At 51.2% G+C, this 21476-nt stretch overlaps 3 protein-coding genes across 7 annotated transcripts; all 3 read right to left on the bottom strand.

Moving 5' to 3' along the window:
- Nucleotides 1-2839: 2839 nt before the first annotated feature.
- On the bottom strand, nucleotides 2840-5169 carry TRAPPC5 (trafficking protein particle complex subunit 5). Of its 4 annotated transcripts, none has more exons than XM_019964253.2 (2): nucleotides 5046-5169; nucleotides 2840-3449 (listed from the first exon to the last, which is right to left on the bottom strand). In XM_019964253.2, the coding sequence occupies exon 2, from the start codon at nucleotides 3438-3440 to the stop codon at nucleotides 2874-2876; it is 567 nt and encodes a 188-aa protein (XP_019819812.1). In that variant the 5' UTR covers nucleotides 3441-3449; nucleotides 5046-5169; the 3' UTR covers nucleotides 2840-2873. The 4 variants fall into 4 exon arrangements, with proteins under 4 accessions (XP_019819812.1, XP_019819814.1, XP_019819815.1 ...); XM_019964255.2 differs by having other exon boundaries at nucleotides 5052-5121; XM_019964256.2 differs by lacking the exon at nucleotides 5046-5169 and adding an exon at nucleotides 4956-4980.
- Nucleotides 5170-6635: 1466 nt separating this feature from the next.
- Nucleotides 6636-9486, bottom strand: MCEMP1 (mast cell expressed membrane protein 1). 2 transcript variants are annotated; one of them, XM_019964252.2, is made up of 7 exons: nucleotides 9331-9486; nucleotides 8953-9042; nucleotides 8259-8387; nucleotides 8044-8094; nucleotides 7818-7964; nucleotides 7440-7508; nucleotides 6636-7316 (listed from the first exon to the last, which is right to left on the bottom strand). In XM_019964252.2, exons 1-7 carry the CDS (start codon nucleotides 9446-9448, stop codon nucleotides 7300-7302), a joined length of 621 nt encoding a protein of 206 aa, XP_019819811.1. In that variant the 5' UTR covers nucleotides 9449-9486; the 3' UTR covers nucleotides 6636-7299. The 2 variants fall into 2 exon arrangements, with proteins under 2 accessions (XP_019819811.1, XP_070649000.1); XM_070792899.1 differs by lacking the exon at nucleotides 8259-8387.
- Nucleotides 9487-16370: 6884 nt separating this feature from the next.
- Nucleotides 16371-17800, bottom strand: RETN (resistin). Its single transcript, XM_019963594.2, has 4 exons — nucleotides 17642-17800; nucleotides 17351-17478; nucleotides 16922-16999; nucleotides 16371-16621 (listed from the first exon to the last, which is right to left on the bottom strand). Exons 2-4 carry the CDS (start codon nucleotides 17466-17468, stop codon nucleotides 16488-16490), a joined length of 330 nt encoding a protein of 109 aa, XP_019819153.2. The 5' UTR covers nucleotides 17469-17478; nucleotides 17642-17800; the 3' UTR covers nucleotides 16371-16487.
- Nucleotides 17801-21476: the final 3676 nt, after the last annotated feature.

Raw genomic sequence — 21476 nt, 5'->3', positions numbered from 1 at the left:
CCCCAGTGGGCCCAGAAGCCTCTCTCTCTAGGGTCCCTGAGGACCTCGGGTTGCTCAGCCTGAAGGTTATTCCTGCGGCTCCCTCTGAAATCCCGCTTCCCAGAGCCTCTGGCTCGCCATCCTCCAGGCACCGCCACTGCCTCCTCACCCCTGGTTCAGGCTGCCACCCCAGCTAGCCTTCTCCCAGCTGCCGGGGGCTGCCTCCCCTCCCCCCAACACCCCCGCCCCACTAGCCATTTCCTGATCATCTGTGCACTACACAGGGTTGTTGTTTCTCCTGTTGACACCCAGTACCTCCTTGGCAATGTGCTGAGCCTCATCTCTTGCTGGGGTGACTGAAGCTGCCCCCGACCAAGCCTGGCACCCCCATCCCACCCCCATCTCCCCGTCTTGTAACCCCCTCCAGTCAGTGGAAAAGCTGCACCTGCTCTGCCCTTAAAACCCTTCTCATACGCCGTGAGGGGGACCCAAGCAAAAGTGTCTGAGATTCCCTCTCAAAACACACTTGTTCAGGTCTTGGGGCTGGGAGAGAGGGGAAGTGAAATTTTGAAGAAATTTCCCCCCCAAAAGTCCAGAAGGGCTTTCCTTGGGCGGGGGGGATGGGGGAGGAAGGAGTGATCAGGGACCAAGGGTGGTGGGCACAAGGGTGCAATTCACCTGAAGTGTACTCATCGACCTTTTTGAACCAGGAAGGTGTGTCCAGGCATAGCTCACATGTTCAGAAATTAACCGCAAGCTATTTTAAGCACCCAGATGATTTTGCAGAGAGCCTGCCCATTTCCCCTTGAGAAGCAAGTCGCTAGGGCCAGGGTTCTCAAAATGGGTCCCCTCCCCGACACACCACCCCCTACCTCCGGAGTACCAGCAGTTCCTGGGAACTTGTTAGAGATGCAAATCCCCAGCTGGGGCCCAGATCTGCAGAACTGGAAACTCTGGGGAGTGGAGGGAGGGGGTGGCCACCCCAGTGTGCACGCAGGAATCCCCTGGGGACCTCGCTAAAATGCAGACTCTGATGGTTAGTCTGGGGTGGGCCCGAGTGTCTGCATTTCCGACAGGCTCTCAAGATGTGATAGAGAAAAGGGGCTTCCCAGGTGGCTCAGTGCGTGAAGAATCCACCTGCAATGTAAGAGAGGTGGGTTTGATCCCTGGGCTGGGAAGATCCCCTGGAGGAGGGCATGGCAACCCATTCCAGTATTCTTGCCTGGAGAATCCCAGGAGGATTCTGGAGCCTGGTAGGGCTGCGGTCCATAAGGTCACAAAGAGTCAGACACAGCTGAAGCGACTGAGCATGCACGCATCCAAACAGACAAAGCAGGTCATTAGATAGCTAATCCTGCTAGGGGATTGTAAGTAGAAAGATATGGGAGACCCCTGTAAATTAATGGTTACTCAAGAAAGCAGATTTGCTTAACCACAAAACTAACCAGGCTTGCGTAGCAACATAACCATGTAACAGAGGCTCGAGACTGACCCAAAACAATAAAACAATGGTGACATGAGCCCCACCTCCTGTCCAGAGAGCTCAGTAAGTTACCGATTCCTGGGACAAGCTCACTGCACACAAGAAGAACAATACTTTGCGGCCCTAGCTTGACCACATGGGGACAAGAAAGCTCCCCTGCCCACCCTGGAGAAGGAGCTGATGATAGAAGCATGACGTCTACCCAAGAAAGACAAAGGAGGTCTTCTCCCCCTCCGCACTCTTCCTTTGATTATAAAACTGCAGCTCAGTTAAATTCTCAGGGTGTGGCATTTCTCACCCACCTGCTTGTAAAGCCTTTAGCTAGTGTCTTGTTCTAATCAATCATTTCTTATTTATCACTGCCCCACTCACTGAATTCTGTTCTTTGCTGAGACATAAAGGACTATGGTACCGGAGTCCTTCAGAGCCCCCAAGATGACACCCAATTGGTTTCAAATGCTGATGCCAAGGCCCAGGACCACACTGGGAGTAGCAAGGGTCTAAAAACCAGTCGGGGGGAGGGGAGTTGACAAACAACTACCTTCTGCTTGTTTTCTAGATGCACAGCTACATCCGCTCCTCAACCTACTGCTGCCTACCCCTATGGGCGCAAAGTAACCGGGAGAGGCTAGGGGGTAGGGGGGCAACTGCTCACTCTCTGGTCTTTTACATAAGGCAAAGCCAGCCCCTGTCTAAAGGAATCTCCCTCAGCCCGACCCCTGCCCGAACCCTAATAACCACCTCCCCACACCTCTTCTGCAGATGGATGGCCTCCAGCTGTGATTCCAGAAAGTACCAGCATTCCCCCCACACCCCAGCCAAACCAGCAGGGGGCTTCTCTTGTGGCTCAGCTGCTAAAGAATCTGCCTGCAATGAGGGAGACCTAGGTTGATCCCTGAGTTGGAAAGATCCCCTGGAGAAGGGAAAGCTTACCCACTCCAGTATTCTGGCCTGGAGAATTCCATGGACTGTGTAGTCCATAGGGGTTACAAAGACTTTGACATGACTGAGCGACTTTCACTTTTGGAGCCAAATCAGCAGCTCCTTGGTTGGGCCTGGTTTCTCTGCCCTCTGCCCCACCCCGGCGTCCCACCCCACTTCCCCCAACCCCCAAGCTAGGTCAAATCTGCCCCCACCCCACTTCTCCATTGTATTAGGCCTCTGGCCACCCTCAGCAGTCTGAGGCAAGGCCCTGGGTCATGGTGGGGTTTGTTTTGTTTGGCAGGGCCCTGTGTGGCTTGCAGGGCCTTAGTTCCCCAACCACACTCTCAGCAGTGAAAGTGCTGAGTCCCAACCGCTGGATTGCCAGGGAAGTCCCCGGTCGAGGTGCTGAGGGGATCTCCGAGGCCCTCAAACAAGACACAAGACACACTTGGGAAGGGGGCTGTCTGCATCCTTTATCTTGAGGGGATCAGCGGCCCTCCAGGGCCCGGTCTCGGGCTATGACCGCCTCCTCGAACTTGATCATCAGCGTGGTGCCCTTGTGCCAGTGCGCCGTGACCTTGGCGGGGAAGCCGCTGTGCGTGAGCACTGCCTCCACGATGCCCGCGGTGAAGCTGGCACAGTTGAGCGTGCTGTTCTCTTTGGGCACGGAGATGTAGGTGTTGATGAGCGGCTCGCGCTCGATGATGTAGAAGGTGCGGGCATCGTCGTTGGCCTGCTCCAGCTTGTCGGCCTCCTTGCCGAAGAGCGCCTTCCACACGGCGCCCTTAACGAAGAGCAGGGCGCCCAGCACCTTGGTTTCGCGCCGGGCACCCTTTTCGCGAGCCACCAGCGCATCGAGGACACGGGCGCCCACCTGGCGACCCAGCGCGGCCAGGCGCGCCTGCAACTCCGCCACTGAGAAGACGCGGCTCTGGCAGTGCTGAACCAGCTCGGAGAAGAGCAGGGCAAAGGCGCTCAGGCTCACCTCGGTGCGTGGCCGGGCCAGCGCGCGTTCCAGCAGCGCCGACTTCCCGCGCGTGAAACGCGCCTCCATGCCGCCGCCCTGCAGGGAGAAGAAACGTGGGTGTCAGAGGTGGGAAGGAGACCCCCTCCCAACCACCCCCCCCCCGTGTGTATGCCATCGCTGATTTCCCACGTGGGAAGAGATGAGAAGAAAAGGAGAATCTACCCGCGTATAAAGCATACCTCCCTTATGAGGCTTATACCCTTGTCCAGGAGAGGGCTTGGGAGGGAGGCAAGTGGAGGGCTTCCCTGGTGGCTCAGATGGTAAAGACTCTGCCTGCAATGTGGGAGACCTGAGCTCGATCCCTGAGGAGGGAAGATTCCCTAGAAAAAGGAATGGCAACCCACTCTAGTATTCTTGCCTGGAGAATCCCAAGGACAGAGGAGCCTGGCTGGCTACCATCCATGGGGTCGCAGAGTCACGACACGACTGAGCAAGTAACACTTCCATTCTCTGATAGAGAGGGGAGGTGGGAGGAGAGACACACGGAAGGAGGCACTCGAAACCACCCCAACCCGAGTTCCAGGTGATCTTTGTGCATTAAAAGCATCGCCCTGAACCCTTCAAGCCGGTGCCAGTAATGAGATGTGTGCATGGGGAGGGGACGAGGGTGAGGGGCCGTGAGAGGACACGCTCCAGCAGCAACAGCGCTGACTTCCCAGGGTGAAGTCAGAAGAGAGAAGAAAGGGGATGTGGCGAGACTCAGGGCCAGGAGGGTCTGGGGCCTTGGGGAACAAGGAAGGCACATGGAGCGAGCCAGGAGAGGATGCTGGCAACCCTTCTAAACCCGCAGCCTCGGGCACACCGAATTTGTCAGGCACGAAGCATGCCTCTTGGAGTGGACCCGCCTTGGTAAAAAGACGGGAGGGGCAGCCAGAGAAGGCGCTGAGAGCCCCACCTCCCCACCCTCGTGCTTTCCAGAAAACTAGCTGCACTGTGGGAAGCAAGACGGAGGGGGCGGACTATCGGACCCGGGGTGTTAGCGGAGCCAGGAGGGGGCGCCGTGATCCTCCCACTCCAGAGCGAGAAGCCATCAGTGGCGGGAAAGACCCGGAAGTGGGGCTGTGGGGAGAAAATCCCTAGGGGATGCTGAGATAAACACACTGGATCTGCGACGAGAATGGCCGCGGATGGGGGATGTCAAGGGCTCGGAGTAACACACACACACACACCCACCCACCGTCAGGAGAGGAGCTGAGAGCCCCGACCCCCCACTACGCAGGGACGGGACCAGAGGCCGGAAGGGTCTGGGGAGGCTGAGACAGGGCCCCAGCTAGGGTCAATGTGGAGGATGAAAAGCGGACCGGAGGGAATTTTAGGAACTCCAGGACGTCCCTGCCCCGCTGCGCAGCCGCCTACATGGAGAGGGCCCAGCGCGCGACATGCGGGGTTGGTAAGCTAAGCCACGGAACGACCGGGATCCCGTGACCTCGGCGCGGGTGTGGACCAGACAACGGAACCGGGGAGGAGCCCACCCTCCTCGCGCCCCCACCCCCGGCGGATGGGACGAGGTGGGGGATGACCGGGGATTGCGAACACCGAGACCTTGGCCCAGGACCCAAAGACCCGCGGGCAGGGGTTCGGGAAATGGACTCGGCCCGGGCCGGGGAGGGGTCGCGGCGGGCGGGGTCTCACCCGAACCTGCGGCCGCCGATTTGGCCGAGCTGCTTTACGGCGTCGTAAAAGGGGGGCGTGCGCAGGCGCAGCGACGGGCGTGTGGGCAGGGCGCGCGAGGCGATTCCGGAGAGCGGCCACAGGGGGGCGCATGTGTCCGTGGAACCCGACTTAAGGGCGCAGGTACACGGGCAGGGGCCTCGCTGGCCTTGGTTGGCCCACAATCAAGGGGACAGGGGCATGGGTCATCCCCTGCTCAGAGTGCACGTCTGATGGTAAACATGGGTCTCTGTGTCAGGCACATGTGCGTCTGCTCATCTTGGGTCACACATACGCTCACCTTCCGGACAAACATGTCCATGTGCATGCCCATGGGCACAAGTTCTCTGAGGGGACGTGCGCTCCTGAATACATGCTTTATGGACAGATAACATACCGGAGCACAGTACCGTACTCAGGGGCTCATATATCCGTGAGGCCATGCACACTTAGGGAGACATTAATGTCAATATCTTGATTCTCTGTGCACCGATGTCTAACAGAAGCACGAAGACTACGTTTGGAGGAGAAAAGAAAGAGGAGTTTTATTTTTTTGCCCGGCAAAGAGGGAACGCAGCTGCCTGGAGCCTCAAGACCATTCCCCAGCCTCCAACACCATCCCCCGCCCTGGGGAATCAGGAGAACTCTAATAGGTGGGGCTTCAAGTCCAGGGGTGCGGGTTGGTGGCAAGGATCAAAATGGTGAAGGTCTTGCGTTTTTCTTCTTCCTGCATTATTTCAAAACAGTCAGAGCTAGTGTCAGGTGGCTCAGAAGGTAAAGAATCCGCCTGCAATGCGGGAGACCTGGGTTCAATCTCTGGGTTGGGAAGGTTCCCCTGGAGGAGGGCACGTTAACCCACTCCAGTATTCTTGCCTGGAGAATCCTCATGGACAGAGGAGCCTAGAGGGCTACGGTCCATGGGGTCGCAAAGAGTCGGACATGACTGAGCGACTAAGTACACAGTGTCAGGCAACCCAATAATTGGGTCCATTGCTCTCCGGGTTATTGACCCGCGACCTGCTTTCTGAAATGCAGAATGCTGCAAGCGGTGATTTGCTACACGGGAGTGTAAAACAACAGGAACAGGATGTAATTCACAGAGTGTTAGGTGCTGGGTGTAATTCACAGATTCAGAGAGTGTTAGAGGTTAGCCTTGTGAAGGACAGAGTTACAGACACTACAGATTAGTAACATTTAAAATAAAACTAGGATTAATTAACTCTTTCAGGCCCGTTTATGCTACTTTTCTAGTCTGTTCATTTTTCCCTATATTTTCCTTATTATCAGAAGAAAACCTTCATTTCTGTTTTGGTCCAAGAGCATTGCACCTCTCAGTCCACAAACATTTAGGGGCACAGGGATTCAGTCACCCCTGGGTACAGGTTCATGGACACACAGGGATCCACTGGGTGCATTGGTTCTCACACCCCCTCCTGCCCCCAGGGCTCCTGGCATCAGGCCCACGTGTTCCCCACATGACCTTTCCCATTCTCCAAGTCTGCACACTTATGCACCCTCCCCCACCAGGTCCCAAAGCCCCCCCAGCCGCACCAAACAGACGGGAAAGCCATGTGGTCTCCCTTTGGGCTTTATCATGGTGAATCACAAAACGTGAGTGCAGAAACAAATGGACACATGCAGGGACTGCTCTGAACCCTCGGCGGTGCAATCAGGCACACTCGTGTTGACACGCACCTGTTCACGCCGGCATAGCGTGACAGGACACTCATCCACAATTACAGTGATACCTTCCCATGCACCCCACCCCCTCACACCTGCATCACACAACATTCAGCAGGACACATGCGTGTGTTTACGCTGACGGTGAAATGGGTGCCTGCGACACGTGCCACCGACACCCACACCTAGAGTGACATGCCTTTGTGGTCCCCACAGCCGCACACAGTGACACGAATTACACTCACGCCATGCCACAGCCCACACGTGTGTGCCTGTGAACAGTGACCCGGAAGCACACCACACTCACCATCAACATTCACCTATAACACCTTCCTGTGCGACACATTGAAATACCCACCCTCCTTGAAGAGCTTACGCTGACACACGCACGCACATGCACACATGCAATTCCACAACACTCATTCTCAAGACATGTGATTTTCTACATGTGGGATGAAGGGCAGCTTCAGACCAGCGTGGGTCCCCATGTTCCTTCTTCATGGAAGAAGTGCTGTCTTTCCTCCACGGTGCAGCCAGGGCTGTGAGATTTTCTCACTCACTGAGGTGTGGGACCTGCAGAGTAGGGGCGGGGGTGAAGGATGGAGACCAGAGATCAGACAGATCCCATTCTTGGAAAAGAACCTGGAGCCAAATTCGGGGGACCCCCCTCATTTGCTGCCCCTGGCCCCAGCTTACTTGGTTTTGACGTCTTCAGTGTACTGAGGATTTCCTGTAATGTTTTCTTGACTTCATCTATATTTGGGACTGGAGTGGTGGAGAGACAGGAAAAAGCTGAGATGGGACACTCTTAGCTTTATTGGAAGCCTTTTCCCTGCCCGACCCCCAACCCGAAAAAGATGCCACACAATCCCAAAGTACTTGGAGTTCCCAGCAGCATATACATACTCCCTGAGTGACTCGGGGTGTGTTTGTGGGGGGGTGACATCCATCACCCCTCCAAACCTTGTGCTCAGGGAGGGCAGGACCCCTGCTGTCCCCTCCCCAGATTCCCCAGCACCCAACCCAGTACTGGGCACGGAGGTATATTTGCCCCAGGGAGGTCTGCCAGGGCACCTGTGGCCAGCTGCGTCCGTTTCGGGTTCCCTTCCTGGATTCTCGTCATGACTGTGTCAATGCTTTTCTTGGCTGCCATGACACTCTGTTTCACGTTGCCCCACTGAGTCTTCTGCTCTTCCTGGTACTCTTGCACCGAAGTGGAGACTAAGGGTGTGGATTGGAGTTGTCAGAGTCACCTTCGCTCCCCCTACTCCCCCAACCCCGACCCAACTCTTCCCCTCACCGTTCCAGAGCTCCTCTTTCAAGACCACCAGCTCCCTGGACATCTCGGAATCTGTTCAGGATGTGTGGGGCAGGGGGCAAGAAAACCTTAGAAAAACGTTAGAATCACCCGAGTCCTGCAGTCGGGAGCAGCACTGGCCCTCCCCAGCTTCTGGGGACCCCTCCACACTGCCCCCAGCCCCTTCCTCCACCAACTGAAAGAAACACCCCACTCACTCTTCACCAGGACCACAGCTAAGAGGACCATGCAGGACAGAGTCAAGAAGGTGTTCAGACTCATCATGGCTTTAGGCAACCAGTGGTGTCCCTGGGCAGTGTCCAAGGGTGGCCTGGGCTCGGCCGGCACTGGGAGAGAGGTAGGACAGCTCATCTCCAGGGCCCAACACCGCTGCTCAGCCCATCGGCACTGACTCTACCACCACAGACAGCTCTTCACCTGTACCTACTGTTCTCAATACCATCAGCAGCTGTGCCATCGAACACCCTGCCACTAGCATGCACCCCAGCCGGCAGCACTAGCAGTTGTCCCTAGCACTGTCCCCATGATGCCCTCTTATGATCCCATCACCAGCATCAATACTTGTCCTTGCCAGCACTGTCCCTGTCAACAGGTCATCAGGACCTCATCAATACTTTCATCAGCTCTGTCTAGATGATCCCGTCCCAATCCACCAGCATCACTGACACCCAGACCTTCACCAACACCTCCACCAACACAGTCACATCATCCTCTTCATCATCACCTACACAGCTACCCCCCCACCACTATCACACAAAGCCTCGACACCAACACACCCCCACACCATTGACCCTGACCTTCACACACTGTCCTTTGTCCCTGCAGTGCCCTCCCTCAGATCTCTCCCAGGGCTGTGTGATAGGGGTTGGGGGGCAGGGGGCGGCTGCTTACCCTTATTCTTGGGTGGTGAATGACTGCCTTTTGGCCGGTTCTGGTTTTTGAAGGTAAAAGTGATGTTCTCATAGTTAGGGTCATCTGCAGCTGTGGGCAAGTCATTTAGAGGCTTGAGGAAACCTGCCCGGAGATCTGGGGCAGGGGTGAGTATGGGAGAGGGAGCTCAGACATCTTGGTTTACTGAATCCTCCACACAACAGATTTCTCGGGGCAAAGATAAGGAGTAGGGAACTCTGATCTTCATCTTAGTGAGTGTGAGCCTTTGGGTTACACACACACACATTTTTTGGGGGGAGGGAGGAGCCCTCCAACCTTCACTTTCAGCTCCTCACTCCTCCCATCCCAACCTCTCCCCTCTCGCCCGAGATGCCTAACCTTCTTTATTGCCTGAGGATCCCCGTCTCTTGTCTTTGAAGGCTACCGGCTGCATCTTGACCTGGTTTATGTATATTTCCTCAGTCTCTATGGTCCCCGGCAGCAAATTTGTCTTCATACAGCCCCACCCACAGGAAAGTGTCTGGGGAGATGAGGAAATCTCTGCGTTGAGGTAGAGGAGAGGAAGGAAAATGTAGGCTTCCTGCTTTCAGGGATCCAGGAACCCCCCACCCTTGGGGCATCCTCACCCCAACCCCGGCTCAACAGGAGTCTTAGGCATCCACCTGCCAATGCAGGAGACACAGGTTGGATCCCTGATCCGGGAAGATCTGGCAGTTAAGCCCCTGCACCACAACTATTGAGCCTGTGCTCTAGAGCCCAGGAGCCACAACTACTGGAGCCCACAAGAGAAGCGGCCGCTATGAGAAGCTCTCCCACCGCAACTGGAGAGCAGCCGCCACTCACCAATCAGAGAACATGCACAGCAACAAAGACCCAGTGCAGCCAAAAAGAACATGTTTTAAAAAGAAGATCTTGTTTTAAAAAAAGAACAGTCACAGCTTAAAAAAAAAAAAAAAGAGTCTTAGGAGACCAGAGATCTCAGGAGGGACAAGAAGAGATTCACACAGACCCAGAAACAAGATGGTCAGCAATTTGTGGTAGAGGTGTTAACTAACGCCCTGTTGGTAGATCAGATGACAAAGATTCTGCCTGCAATGCAGGAGACCTGAGTTCCATGGGGATCGTCATATTGCAATCGAAAAATGTATCAAGTCAACATATCGTACACTGTAAACTTACACAAAGTCATGGGTCAATTATATTCAATAAAAATAATTTTGAAAATAGGATAGTCAGGAACTTTACAGGAAGCTCTCCGTGTGTGTGTATGTGTGTCCACCTGGATGAACCTCGTCCTCCCATCTCTTGCTCTCATGGGAGATACTATGGCACCCCACCTTTGGGGGCAAGATCCCTAGGTCCCCACACCTACCTTCCCTCTGCCCTAGTCCCCCCCCTTAGCTCCACCCAGAGAAGTTCTACTTCTCCAAGGCCCTTTGGAGAAGAATGGATATGAGGCAATAGGGCTAACCACTGGAAGTCCACTCCCACATCTGGGACTGAGGCCAGATGTCACCTTGACCTAACCCAGAAGCAGTTCCCCTTCCACCTGGAGACCCCCGGCAAAGGAACACTCAGAAACACATTCACACTCATCCACACATCAGCTCACCTACCCAGACCCACACACACACTTGCACACTCACACTTCTGAATACCCCCAATTGCACATCTGTACGTGTGTACATATGGCGTGGTCATTTGCATGCTTATATATATTCATGTGTGCACACTGTCTCCACTCTGTCTAGGTATCTTTAAAGCTTTCCTTGTGTCTATCTGACCTTGAAAACTGGGGATTAAAATGAGGCTAAGTATACAAGGAATTTTCTCTTTCAGTCTAGAGCACTTGCCTTCTGTTAGAAGTAAATATGATGTGAAACACATGTGGGTTTTTGGCAGATATTTTTTCCTCCTTTTTTTTTTTTTGGCTGCACTGACCTAGATCTTAGTTCCTGACCGGGGATAAAAACCCATGCTCCCTGCATTGGGAGCACAGAGTCTTAACCATTGGACCACCAGGGAAGTCCCCAGCAGGGTTCTTAAAAATTGAAATGTAGTTGACTTATAATATTATGTTAGCTCCAGGTGTATAGCATAGTGGTTCAATATTTTTTGTAGATTATACTCCATTTAAAGTTATTACAAAATAATGGATATATTTCCGTGTACTGTAAAATATATCCTTGTTGCTAATCTACTATATACATATTAGTTTGTATCTCTTAATCTCTTGCCCTTATATTGCCCTTCTTCTCTCACCTCTCTCCACCGGTAACCACTAGTTTGTCCTGTCCGTGAATCTGTATCCATTTGGTTACGTACATTCCTTTAAAAATTGTTTTTAGATTCCACACACAAGTGATAACATACACTAACATGACATACAACTATTTGTATCTCTATCTGAGTTACTTCACTAAGCATGTGCCTGTGTACCTGCTCAGGTGCTTCAGCCATGTCCTATTCTTTGTGTCCCTATGGATTGTAGCACACCAAGCTCCTCTATCCACGGGATTCTCCAGGCAAGAATACTGGAGAGGGTTGCCATGCCTTCTTCCAGGGGATCTTCCTGATCCAGGGATCAAACCCATGTCTCCTGCACTGTGGGTGGATACTTTACCCACTGAGCCACCTGGGAATCCCACACTAAGCATAATACCCTCTGAGTCCATCCATGTTGCTGCAAATGGCAGAACTTTATCCTTTTTGATGGCTGAGTAATATTCCATTGTGTGTGTGTGTGTGTGTGTGTGTGTGTGTGTAGATACCTGAATACTTCCAGTTGCACGTCTGCTCATGTGTACATATGGCATGTCCAAAAGTCATCTCCCAGCTGTTGATCAGGGGGCAAGAGCTTTAAGGGGAATTTTAGGAGTGTATAGGTGGAGGGAGGGGGCTGTGTACAGAAACAGTACCTCAGCTCTGACAATCATCCTGAAGTTGCTTATGCAGTGGTCTGATCAGTGTCATCTTGATTGTTTTAAGTGCACTTAATCTTCAGTTCCAGGGTTGGATTGTTCCCATTTCCTTGAGGCCAGTTCTTGAAATTGTGTAAGATGTGGCAGCTTATGTCATGGCTACAGTCTGGTCATCATGTAGTTAGTTCCCCCAACCTGGGGGGTTTGGTATCCGCGAAACAGCTCCAAGCATCTATAGCCCTTGAGGAGGGACTAAATGTCCTTGACTTAGTTTAATGGTTTATTATTATTTTATTCTGTTTGATCATTTTTCTTTGTTTCTGCACTTTTAAATTTTCTTTGATTAAATTTATTCTTGGATAAAATTTTTCTGTAGACAAGAGACAAGCAGAGGACATGGGGGGAGGTGGCGTCTGTCCTGGGAAGGCCCATAGGGTCCCACTCTGTTACACTCCCTTTGGAAAAAATTAGATTAAAACTTTCTATGTGTGAGAAGTGAGTATGTTTTAGGTTTAAAATATGTGATTAAATTTTAAGTAACTTTGGGCTTCCCAGGTGGCGCTTGTGGTAAAGAACCTGCTTGCTAACATAGGAGATGTAAGACACACGTGTTCAACCCCTGGGTCAGGAAGATCCCCTGGAGAAGGGCATGGCAACCCATTTCAGTACTCTTGCCTGGAGAATCCCATGGACAGAGGAGCGTGGCAGGCTACAGTCCACAGGGTCACAAAGAGTAGGACACAATTGAAGTGACTTAGCATGCATGCAAGTTTGGAATTACCCCCAAGAACTGGCTGGTGAGGACAATGTTCTCTTTCCTGAAGTATTACCAATCTTGGGACTTCCTCACAGTCAAGTGATTAAGACTCTGACCTTCCACTGCAGGGGCTGTAGTAGATCCCTAGTTGGTGAACTAAAATCCCACATGCCACACAGTGCAGTATAAATAAACAAATAAATTACTGCCGGTCTTGTCTGCTCAAGGAAGATCAGTTTAACAATAATTAGATGCCAGCTCTTCTATCTCCTCTTACAAAGAAGTCAGTCGTTGAGAGACGTGGCCTCACCTCCACTGATGATACAATAGCTGAAAAAAGATGGACCAATGGGGAACTGACTCTGCTCTGATGGACAGGCATAGGGGGCGGGTCTGCAGCATTGCACATTTCCCTGACTAAAATGAGGCCAAAACCAGGGTACAGCCCTCTGGACTTGGAGAAAAAGGTAGCCCCAGAACTGAAGACCCACAAGCAACGGTGTCATGGTGGCCTAAGAGGACTCCATGGGGTTGGCTGACCCGATGCTTTCATGGGGCAACAGTCTGAATTTTCTTTAAATAATGATCTAGGTCCAGCCAATCAAAGACCAAATGTGGCGCAGAGCGGGTGGGCAAAGGAGCCAGACTCAACCAATGAAACCCAGGCCTGGGGCTTTTGTTGGGTTAACCAGGTGAAGGGGCATTCTCTCTTTCCCACTTCTGTCAGACTGCCGGGATATAAGCCTGGAGCCTCGGCAGGGAAGAACTTGCCTAAAAGTGAGGTCAACAGTAAGGAAAGCAGACATGACAAGGAGTCGAGTCCCGGAGACATTGTCTGAAACCCTGGATTCAGTCATTCCTGAGTCTGTTGTTCTGAACCCGAGCCTCTCATTTAGGTAATCCAGAAAATGTCCTTTCATTTTAGCTCGAGATATATATATATATATATATATATATATATATATATATATATATATATATGATAAAAACTTTTAGATGAACTCTATTAAAAATAATTATATTTTAATAGAATATTATTATAATCTGTTATTATAATCTAAAATAATCTCTTAGGATTGGAATAACTTAAACTTCTAGAGTTGTACTAAACTAAATAATAAAAGTTTGTTAAATAGCTAGGTCATTTCTAAATAAAATAAGATTTTAAAACATTAATTACTAAACATTAACCTCCTCTTACGAAAAGTTTTTCTTACAGAAAAACTGAAGAGATTTTAAACTATTAATAAATGTATAATGTATAATATATTTATGGTATATAAATATATATTTATATATCATAAATATATATTATGATATGATATAATAAATATGGGAGAAGGCAATGGCAACCCACCCCAGTACTCTTGCCTGGCAAATCCCATAGACAGAGGAGCCTGGTGGGCTGTAGTCCATGGGGTCCCTAGGAGTCGGACATGACTGAGCGACTTCACTTTCACTTTTCACTTTCATGCACTGGAGAAGGAAATGGCAACCCACTCCAGTGTTCTTGCCTGGAGAATCCCAGGGACGGGGGAGCCTGGTGGGCTGCCATCTATGGGGTCACACAGAGTCAGACACAACTGAAGTGACTTAGCAGTAGCAGCAGATTGAGGTGGGGTCTGGGGGGCTGGCAACCAACAATCTTGGCTACTATAGGGGGCTGTTGTTCAGTCACTCAGTCGTGGCCGACTCTGCAACCCCAGGGACTGCAGCATGCCAGGCTTCCCTGTCCTTCCCTATCTCCGGGAGTTTGCTTAAACTCATATCCATTGAGTCCATGATGCCATCCAACAATCTCATCCTCTTTCGCCCCCTTCTCCTCCTGCCCTCAATCTTTCCTGGCATCAGGGTCTTTTCTAATGAGTTAGTTCTTCACATCAGGAGGCCAAAGGATTGGAGCTTCAGCTTCAGCATCAGTCCTTCCAATGAATATTCAGGGTTGATTTCCTTTAGGATTGATTGGTTTGAGATCCTTGCTGTCCAAGGGACTCTCAAGAATATTCTCCAGCACCAAAGTTCAACTCTCACAGGGGGCTGGGCAGTTAGCAAATGAGGAAAGAGACTTTTGAAGTCTACACTCTGGGACAGGAGGAAGACTGTGTTGGAACTGAGAGCTCAAAAGAGGCCCTTCTTGGGGTCCAGATACAAGGGGACAATTGTAGGTCTTAAAGACAGAGGCATTCACATGAGAGTCTGGGGACAGTGAGGGGCAGGATGGGCAAGGAACTATGCTTGCCCTCTCTGGTCCTTAACACATTTCTGACTCTGTGATCCCACTCCAACCCAAGGCCAAAGTGTTTTAAGGGGGAGGACCTAGGAGGGGAATCCCTGGATTGGCATGTAGTGGATTCCATGGGCACCAGGAGTGTTCGTGATCTCAGTTCTCGATCATTGCAACCAGTGGGGGTGGGGTGGTGTACCACCATGGGGGGTGGTTGTCAGTGGGAAAAGTCTAAATCATCCTGAAAACCAGAAACCCACCCTGTCACGCATTCTTCAGCCTCTGGAGTGTGCTGCTGGGGACTGTGCTATTTAAGTCTGGGGTCCCTCTTAAACCTGGGCACCAAGTGTTCTGAAGTCTCTGTCTGCATCTCTCAGGGACTGGATTTTAAGACTCCTGGGTTAGGGTTCTCAGGAAACTGGACCTTGAATCACCTGGATTTGTGCCCCCAGTGGTGCTGAGTATTTCTCTTCTGGGGCATTGACTCCAGACTGAGACCAACATCATCCAGGCTGGGATGGGGACTTGATGTTGAAAGCACGAGAGTCCATCGAAGGCACACAAGAGTTCCTGTGTCCCTAGTTCCCTCCCCACAGTTGGCATGTGTGTGTCTATAGGGCGTGGCATCCTTGTGTGACCGTGGTAACTGGGTTGTGTATTTTGTGTGCACAAGGCATGTGTCACTGTGTATATAGGTGTAGCATGTGTACCTAGGTGGTGTATTCACCTGTGTGTCTGGTTATTTATTCAATGGACATTTCCTGAACACCTTCAATGTGCCATTCTCTCTTCTAAGCAGGATATACCAAAGAGCCAACAAGTCCCCTACCAGTGTTGTCACATTTGAATGTTCATGAGGAATAGGAACGAATGTCCCTGTTGCAGGTGGGGAGTGAGGGATGGAGCTCAGGTCTCTGGGTACAGCGATGAATAGGGATGCACCCTGACCCTGAGGCTGCTCATGACTTGAGGCTCTGGAGCATATGTGGGGTAGGGGTTGGTGGGGGTGGGGTGGTTCCTGTCCTGTCCAGACCCAGATCCCCAAAGAGGCATCATTGTGGGGGGAGAATAACCCAGCAACTTCCCAGGAGGCCTAGGACCCTCGTGTGGCCGTCAAGGTGGCCTCAAAGGTAACACTACGGGACTTCCCTGACAGTCCAGTGGTTAAGACTCCCCAGCTTCCACTGCAAAAGGCACGGGTTCCATAACTGGTCAGTCAGGGAACTAAGATCCCACATGCCGTGCAGAGAGGCCCCCCACAAAAATAGTCTAACACTGTCTTCTCCTTTGACGAAGACCATGAGCCTTGAGTGTGGATGTCATTAAAGGAAGTTAGGGCCCCATTTTCAAAAATAGAAGTTGCGGACAACAAGGGAGGAGGGCGGAATGGGGAGAAGAAAAGTTGCGGTTGCTCCCCCACCCTCTCCGGTGCTGATGCACCTTGCTCTTTTTGGAGACGCCAGCTCAGTCACCCACACCCCACAGAAGACACAGCTCAGGGCCCGGGCCCTCCCCATCATCTCAAAGAGGTTTATTTCCAGCCGGGGCCTGGCCCGGCCCCTCAGAGATATGACCCGCCCCCAAATGCCTGGCCACGCCCCCCAGGCCTGCACCGCGCAAGCGCAGTCTTAGGCTACTGGATATGCAGGCGGCAGCAGCGAGCTCCAGTCCAGTCCATGCCAGCGCACTGGCAGTGGCACGTGGTCTCAGCACGTACGTCCCACGAGCCACAGGCGGAGCCACACGTGCAGCCAGTGACGGCGAAGCCTGCGAGGGGGAGCAAGGAGGAGAGAGCTTGGACCCCGAACCAGAAGCTTTGAGTTTGCGCTTCCAGGGGGCTGGCAGCGTGGGTGGCAGGGATGCTGGGGGCCTGGACACCAGTGTTCCTGAGGAAATGGGGCCTGGGAGTTGGGGGAAGGGACAAGGCCGGGAGTGCAGACCAGGATATTAAGGAATTAGAGGCTGGGGCTCCGTGGTTCTAGAGAAATGGAACCTAAACACAGTGGAGGGGGATATGGGGTGCTGAGAATAGAGCCAGGAGACTGGACAACGGAGTTCTGTACCTACCTGAAGGGCAGGTGACCAGGGACCCTCTAGAGGTGACACTCCGGCAGTCCAGGCCAGTGATCCTTACTGCCCCAGGAACTGCGGGAAGGGGTGATGCAAAGTAACTGTGAGACCAAGCTGCCCCAACCCCCTTCTCATGCTGCCTAGGCCCTGGTGGTTTGGAGATGGGCAGAGGGTCAAGAAAACGCCCCTGGGGAAGGCCCAGTAGGTGGGGAACTCCCCACCTCCAAGGATTCTGTCCTGAGTGGGCGTTTTTGAGGGAGGAGGGTTTTGAGCTGTAGTTAGAGGTGGAAACCAGTGGAGATTGGCGTTGGGTTGGGTTTGGGGTTGAGATTTGGTTGGGGTTGGGGCTGGCCTGATGTTCGCTCCATGTCAGGAATCAGAGAGGCCCCTGAGGGCCTGGCTGAGGTTGGATGGGAGGGTTCTCACCTAGGGAGGTGGTGACCTCCTGGATCTTCTCACTGATGGCTTTATCTATGGGGCACAGCGACTGGCCACACACCAGCAGCCCCAGGACTGGGATGAAGAGGAAGGAGAGAGCCTTCATCCTGCAGGTGCTGCAAGAAAAAAACCCAAGAAACCCCCAGCTGGGTCTACCCCTCCCCATCCTGGGGAAGCTCAGACCCACAGAGCATGTGGAATTGGGAGCTGTGGGTCCCAACTGAGGATGGGGCTGGAGACCCAGCTTTGCCCCTACAGGCAGGAGCAGCTGTCACTTACCCTCTCTGTGGACTCAGCAGGCCAAATTTTGAACACTAATTCTGCGCCCCTGCCTCCGCTCCCTCTTTAAGGCTGCCGGCTGTACAGCTTCCTGTCTTGGCTAAGACCCTTGGCATCCTGGGCCTCCCTTTCCACATCCGGGGCTAAGAGGAAGCCCCCGGGGTAGAGTCCAGGGACCTAGTAATGCCACAGACTCCGCCTTCCAGAGCCTTCCCTGCCCTCATCTAGGCTGGGGGCTGGTCCGGAAGATAGTACCTGGTGGAATAACCATAGTCAGAAGAGCAGAGAGAGAAACCAGCTTATGTGGAGCGGTGGGAGGGCACACACACGTGACCAGAGCCATGTCCTTGTGTAAGAACTGCATGCTGGGCTTCCCTGGTGGTCCAATCGTTAAGGATCTGCCTTGCAATGCAGGAGACACCAGATCGATCGCTGGTCCTGGAAGATCCCACATGCCTCAAAGCAACTCTGCCCGTGTGCCACAACCCCAGAACTCACATTCTGCAAATACTGAGCCCTCGAACTTAGAGCCTGTGCTCCGCAACGAGAAGCCACTCTAATGAGAAGCCCAAGCACTGAAACTAGAAAGTAACTCCCACCTCACTGCAACTAGAGAAAGTCCTAGTGCAGCAATGAAGACCCAGCCCAGCCAATAGACAAATAAATCTTTAAAAAAAAGAACTACATGCCATGTTCATTCCCAAATGCCTATCACAATAGAAAATAAAACCATGATTTATTTCTTCAAAGGAATAATGGACAACTGAAGTTGTCAAACTATGGCCCATGGGCTAGATCTAGCCCACCATCTTTCTTTTTCTTTTTGGCTACACCATGCATCATGTATGGCATAGTTCCCCAACCAGGGATGGAATACCGGTACCCTCTGCAGTGGAAGCTCGGACTCTTAATCACTGGACCACCAGGGAGCTTTGCCCACCATCTATTTTTGTACAACCCATGAGCTAAGAATGGTTTTTACATTGTTTTGGTTTGTTTTTGTTTCCAACATGGATTTTTTAAATACTGTGGTAAAACACACATAACATAAAATGTACCATTTTCAAGTGTACGGTTCATCGGCACTAAGATGGAGCAACCACCGAGGCAGACACGGGACTGTTGTGGCCAAAAGCAAAAGGATGCCAGCAGCCACGAGAAGCTGGAAGAACTCCAGAACTGATTCTTTCCCAGAGCCTTTAAAGGGAGTGTGGCTTGATTTCAGTCACACACGGTGTTGTGTAATCATCACCTCTGTCCATTTCCACAATTTTTTTTTTAATCATTCTAAACTGACTTTACCCATAAACACTAACTCCCACTTCCTCTTCCTGAAGTCCCTGGTAACCTCTAATCTACTTTCTGTTCCTATGAATTTGCCTATTTATACCACAAATAAGTGGAATCCTAGGATAGTTACCCTTCTGTGCCTGACTTATTTCACTAGCATAACATTTAAACATTCATCCATGTTGTAGCATGGATCAAAACCTCATTCCTTTTTCAGGCTAATATTCAATTTTATGTACACACTGGATTTTGTGTGTCATCCATTTGTTGATGGACAGTTAGGTTGTTTCCACCTTTAAAAAAAAATGTTTCTTTTCAGTGAATTTTTTTTTTTTTTTTTTGGCTGCATTGGATCTTTGTTGCTGCACACAGGCTTTCTCTAGTTTTGGTGAGCGGGGGCTACTCTCCAGTTGCGGTGAGTGGGCTTCTCATTGCAGTGGCTTCTCTTGTGGAGCATGGGCTCTAAGCACGTGGGCTTCAGTACTTGCGGCACATGGACTTCACTGCTCCATGGCATGTGGGATCTTCCCCGACCAGGGATCAAACCTGTGTCACCTGCATTAGCAGGCAGATGCTTAACCACTGGACCACTAGGAAAGTCCTGTTTCTACCTTCTGGCTATTGCCAAGGATATTGCTCTGAACTTGGGACCACAAGTTTCCTTCAAGTGACTGCTTTCAATTATTTTAGGCTTAAACCCAGGAGTGGAATTGCTGGGTCCTTAAACCCAGGAGTGGAATTGCTGAGCTTCCCTGGTGGCTCAGAGGTTAAAGCGTCTGCCTGGAATGTGGGAGACCTGGGTTCAATCCCTGGGTTGGGAAGATCCCCTGGAGAAGGAAATGGCAATCCACTCTAGTACTCTTGCCTGGAAAATCCCATGGAGGGAGGAGCCTGATAGGCTACAGTCCATGGGGTTGCAAAGAGTCGGACACGACTGAGCGACTTCACTATGGTGACTATAGCAATTCTATGTTTAACTTTTCGAGGGACTGCCAAACAGTGTTTACATTTTTAAATCATTGACAGAAACTTAATATTTAGTCCAGAGTGCACATCAAATTTTCTCAAATCACAGGCATGCCCACTTTTGAAGATACCATCTATGGCTGCTTTTACGAAGTCACTCACAGAGTTGAGACGTCATGGCAGTGTCCATAATGACCCACAAAGCCGACCGCATTTGCTGTCTGGCCCTTTACAGAGAGGGCTTCCCAGGTGGCACTAGTGGTAAAGAATCGGCCTGCCAATGCAGGAGACACAAGAGACGTGGTTTCGATCACTGGATGGAGAAGGTCCCCTGCAGTAGGAAATGGTGACCCACTCCAGTATTCTTGCCTGGAAAAGTTCCATGGACAGAAGAGCTTGGCAGGCTATGGTCCACCGGGTCACAAAGAATTGGATGTGACTGAGCACAGAAAAAAACTTTTGCCCACCCAATAGCCATGAGTGTGAATACATAATGGACATATGAATTTCAGGCAGCTACATGCAACAATCTGGGTGATTTCCACCAACCTAGTGGTGAGCAAAGGAACCCAGAGATAAAAGAGGACATATTACATCAATCCATCTATTTTAAAGGCCCCAAACTAGGACTTCCCTGCTGGTCCAGTGGTTAAGACTCAATGTTTCCAATGCAGGGGCTGTGGTTTCAATTCCTGGTCAGGTAACTAAGATCCTGCGTGCTGGGATGTGCTGCCAAATAAATAAAAAGTTAAAGAACGCAAACCAAAACAAACAAACAAACAAAAAAACCCACTAAAGCACAACTGGTCTGTGCTGTTGGGAATAAGAATGAAATTTTCCTGGAAGTAATGAATAGAGATGAGAAAGGAGCAGAAGGAAGGCTTCTGGAAAACTCGTGAAAATTTTCAGCTGTACATGTGTATTTGCACATTTTTCTTTATGCATATTATATCTCAATAAAAGTGTTGTTTTGTTTAGTTTCCAAGTCCTGTGGGACTCTTTTGTGACCCCATGAACTGTAGCCCACCAGGCTCCTCTGCCCATGGGATTTCCCAGGCAAGAATACTGGAGTGAGTTGCCATTTCCTTCTCCAGGGGATCTTTCTGACCCAGGGATCGAGCCTGAGTCTCTTGCATTGGCAGGTGGATTCTTTACCACTGAGCCACCAGTGTGTAAAATGGCTGTGTAAATACAACAGTGTTCACATGGCCAAAGTGTAGATTTATTGAGCACTTACTAGTGTGGCAAAGATGCTAAACATTGGGCATCCAGGAAGGATCAAAGGGACACTCCTGCCCTCTCAAAGTCTGCCCTGTCACAGAAAGACAGACAGCAAGAGAGCACTCAGTCAGCCTCAGCCTCCACCTGTCCTTTTCTCCCTGAAGCAGAGAAACCCGATTCTAGGAGGATTTCTGACACAAGAATAGAAGAATAGACCTGAATAGACATTCCTCCAAATAAGACATACAGATGGCCAATAGGTACATGAAAAGATGCTCAACATCGCTATTAGAGAAACGCAAATCAGAACTACAGTGAGATATCAACTCACACCTGTCAGGATGGCCATCTTCAAAAA

The sequence above is a fragment of the Bos indicus genome, chromosome 7, assembly GCF_029378745.1.
Source record: "Bos indicus isolate NIAB-ARS_2022 breed Sahiwal x Tharparkar chromosome 7, NIAB-ARS_B.indTharparkar_mat_pri_1.0, whole genome shotgun sequence".
Taxonomy (NCBI): domain Eukaryota; kingdom Metazoa; phylum Chordata; class Mammalia; order Artiodactyla; family Bovidae; genus Bos; species Bos indicus.
The sequence above is the reverse complement of the archived record's forward strand: the minus strand, read 5'-3'. Positions and strand labels throughout refer to the sequence as shown.

Excerpts from the sequence above, each read along its gene's own strand:
- TRAPPC5 (XM_019964253.2), bottom strand. The coding sequence starts at position 3,440 with ATGGAGGCGCGTTTCACGCGCGGGAAGTCGGCGCTGCTGGAACGCGCG.
- MCEMP1 (XM_019964252.2), bottom strand. The coding sequence starts at position 9,448 with ATGAAGACAAATTTGCTGCCGGGGACCATAGAGACTGAGGAAATATAC. Across the intron at positions 7,965-8,043 it reads GAAAGAGGAGCTCTGGAACG|TCTCCACTTCGGTGCAAGAG; the intron begins GTGAGGGGAAGA and ends CCACACCCTTAG. Across the intron at positions 7,509-7,817 it reads ACGGACGCAGCTGGCCACAG|TCCCAAATATAGATGAAGTC; the intron begins GTGCCCTGGCAG and ends CCACCACTCCAG.
- RETN (XM_019963594.2), bottom strand. The coding sequence starts at position 17,468 with ATGAAGGCTCTCTCCTTCCTCTTCATCCCAGTCCTGGGGCTGCTGGTG. Across the intron at positions 17,000-17,350 it reads GGAGGTCACCACCTCCCTAG|TTCCTGGGGCAGTAAGGATC; the intron begins GTGAGAACCCTC and ends CCCTTCCCGCAG. Across the intron at positions 16,622-16,921 it reads CCTGGTCACCTGCCCTTCAG|GCTTCGCCGTCACTGGCTGC; the intron begins GTAGGTACAGAA and ends TCCCCCTCGCAG.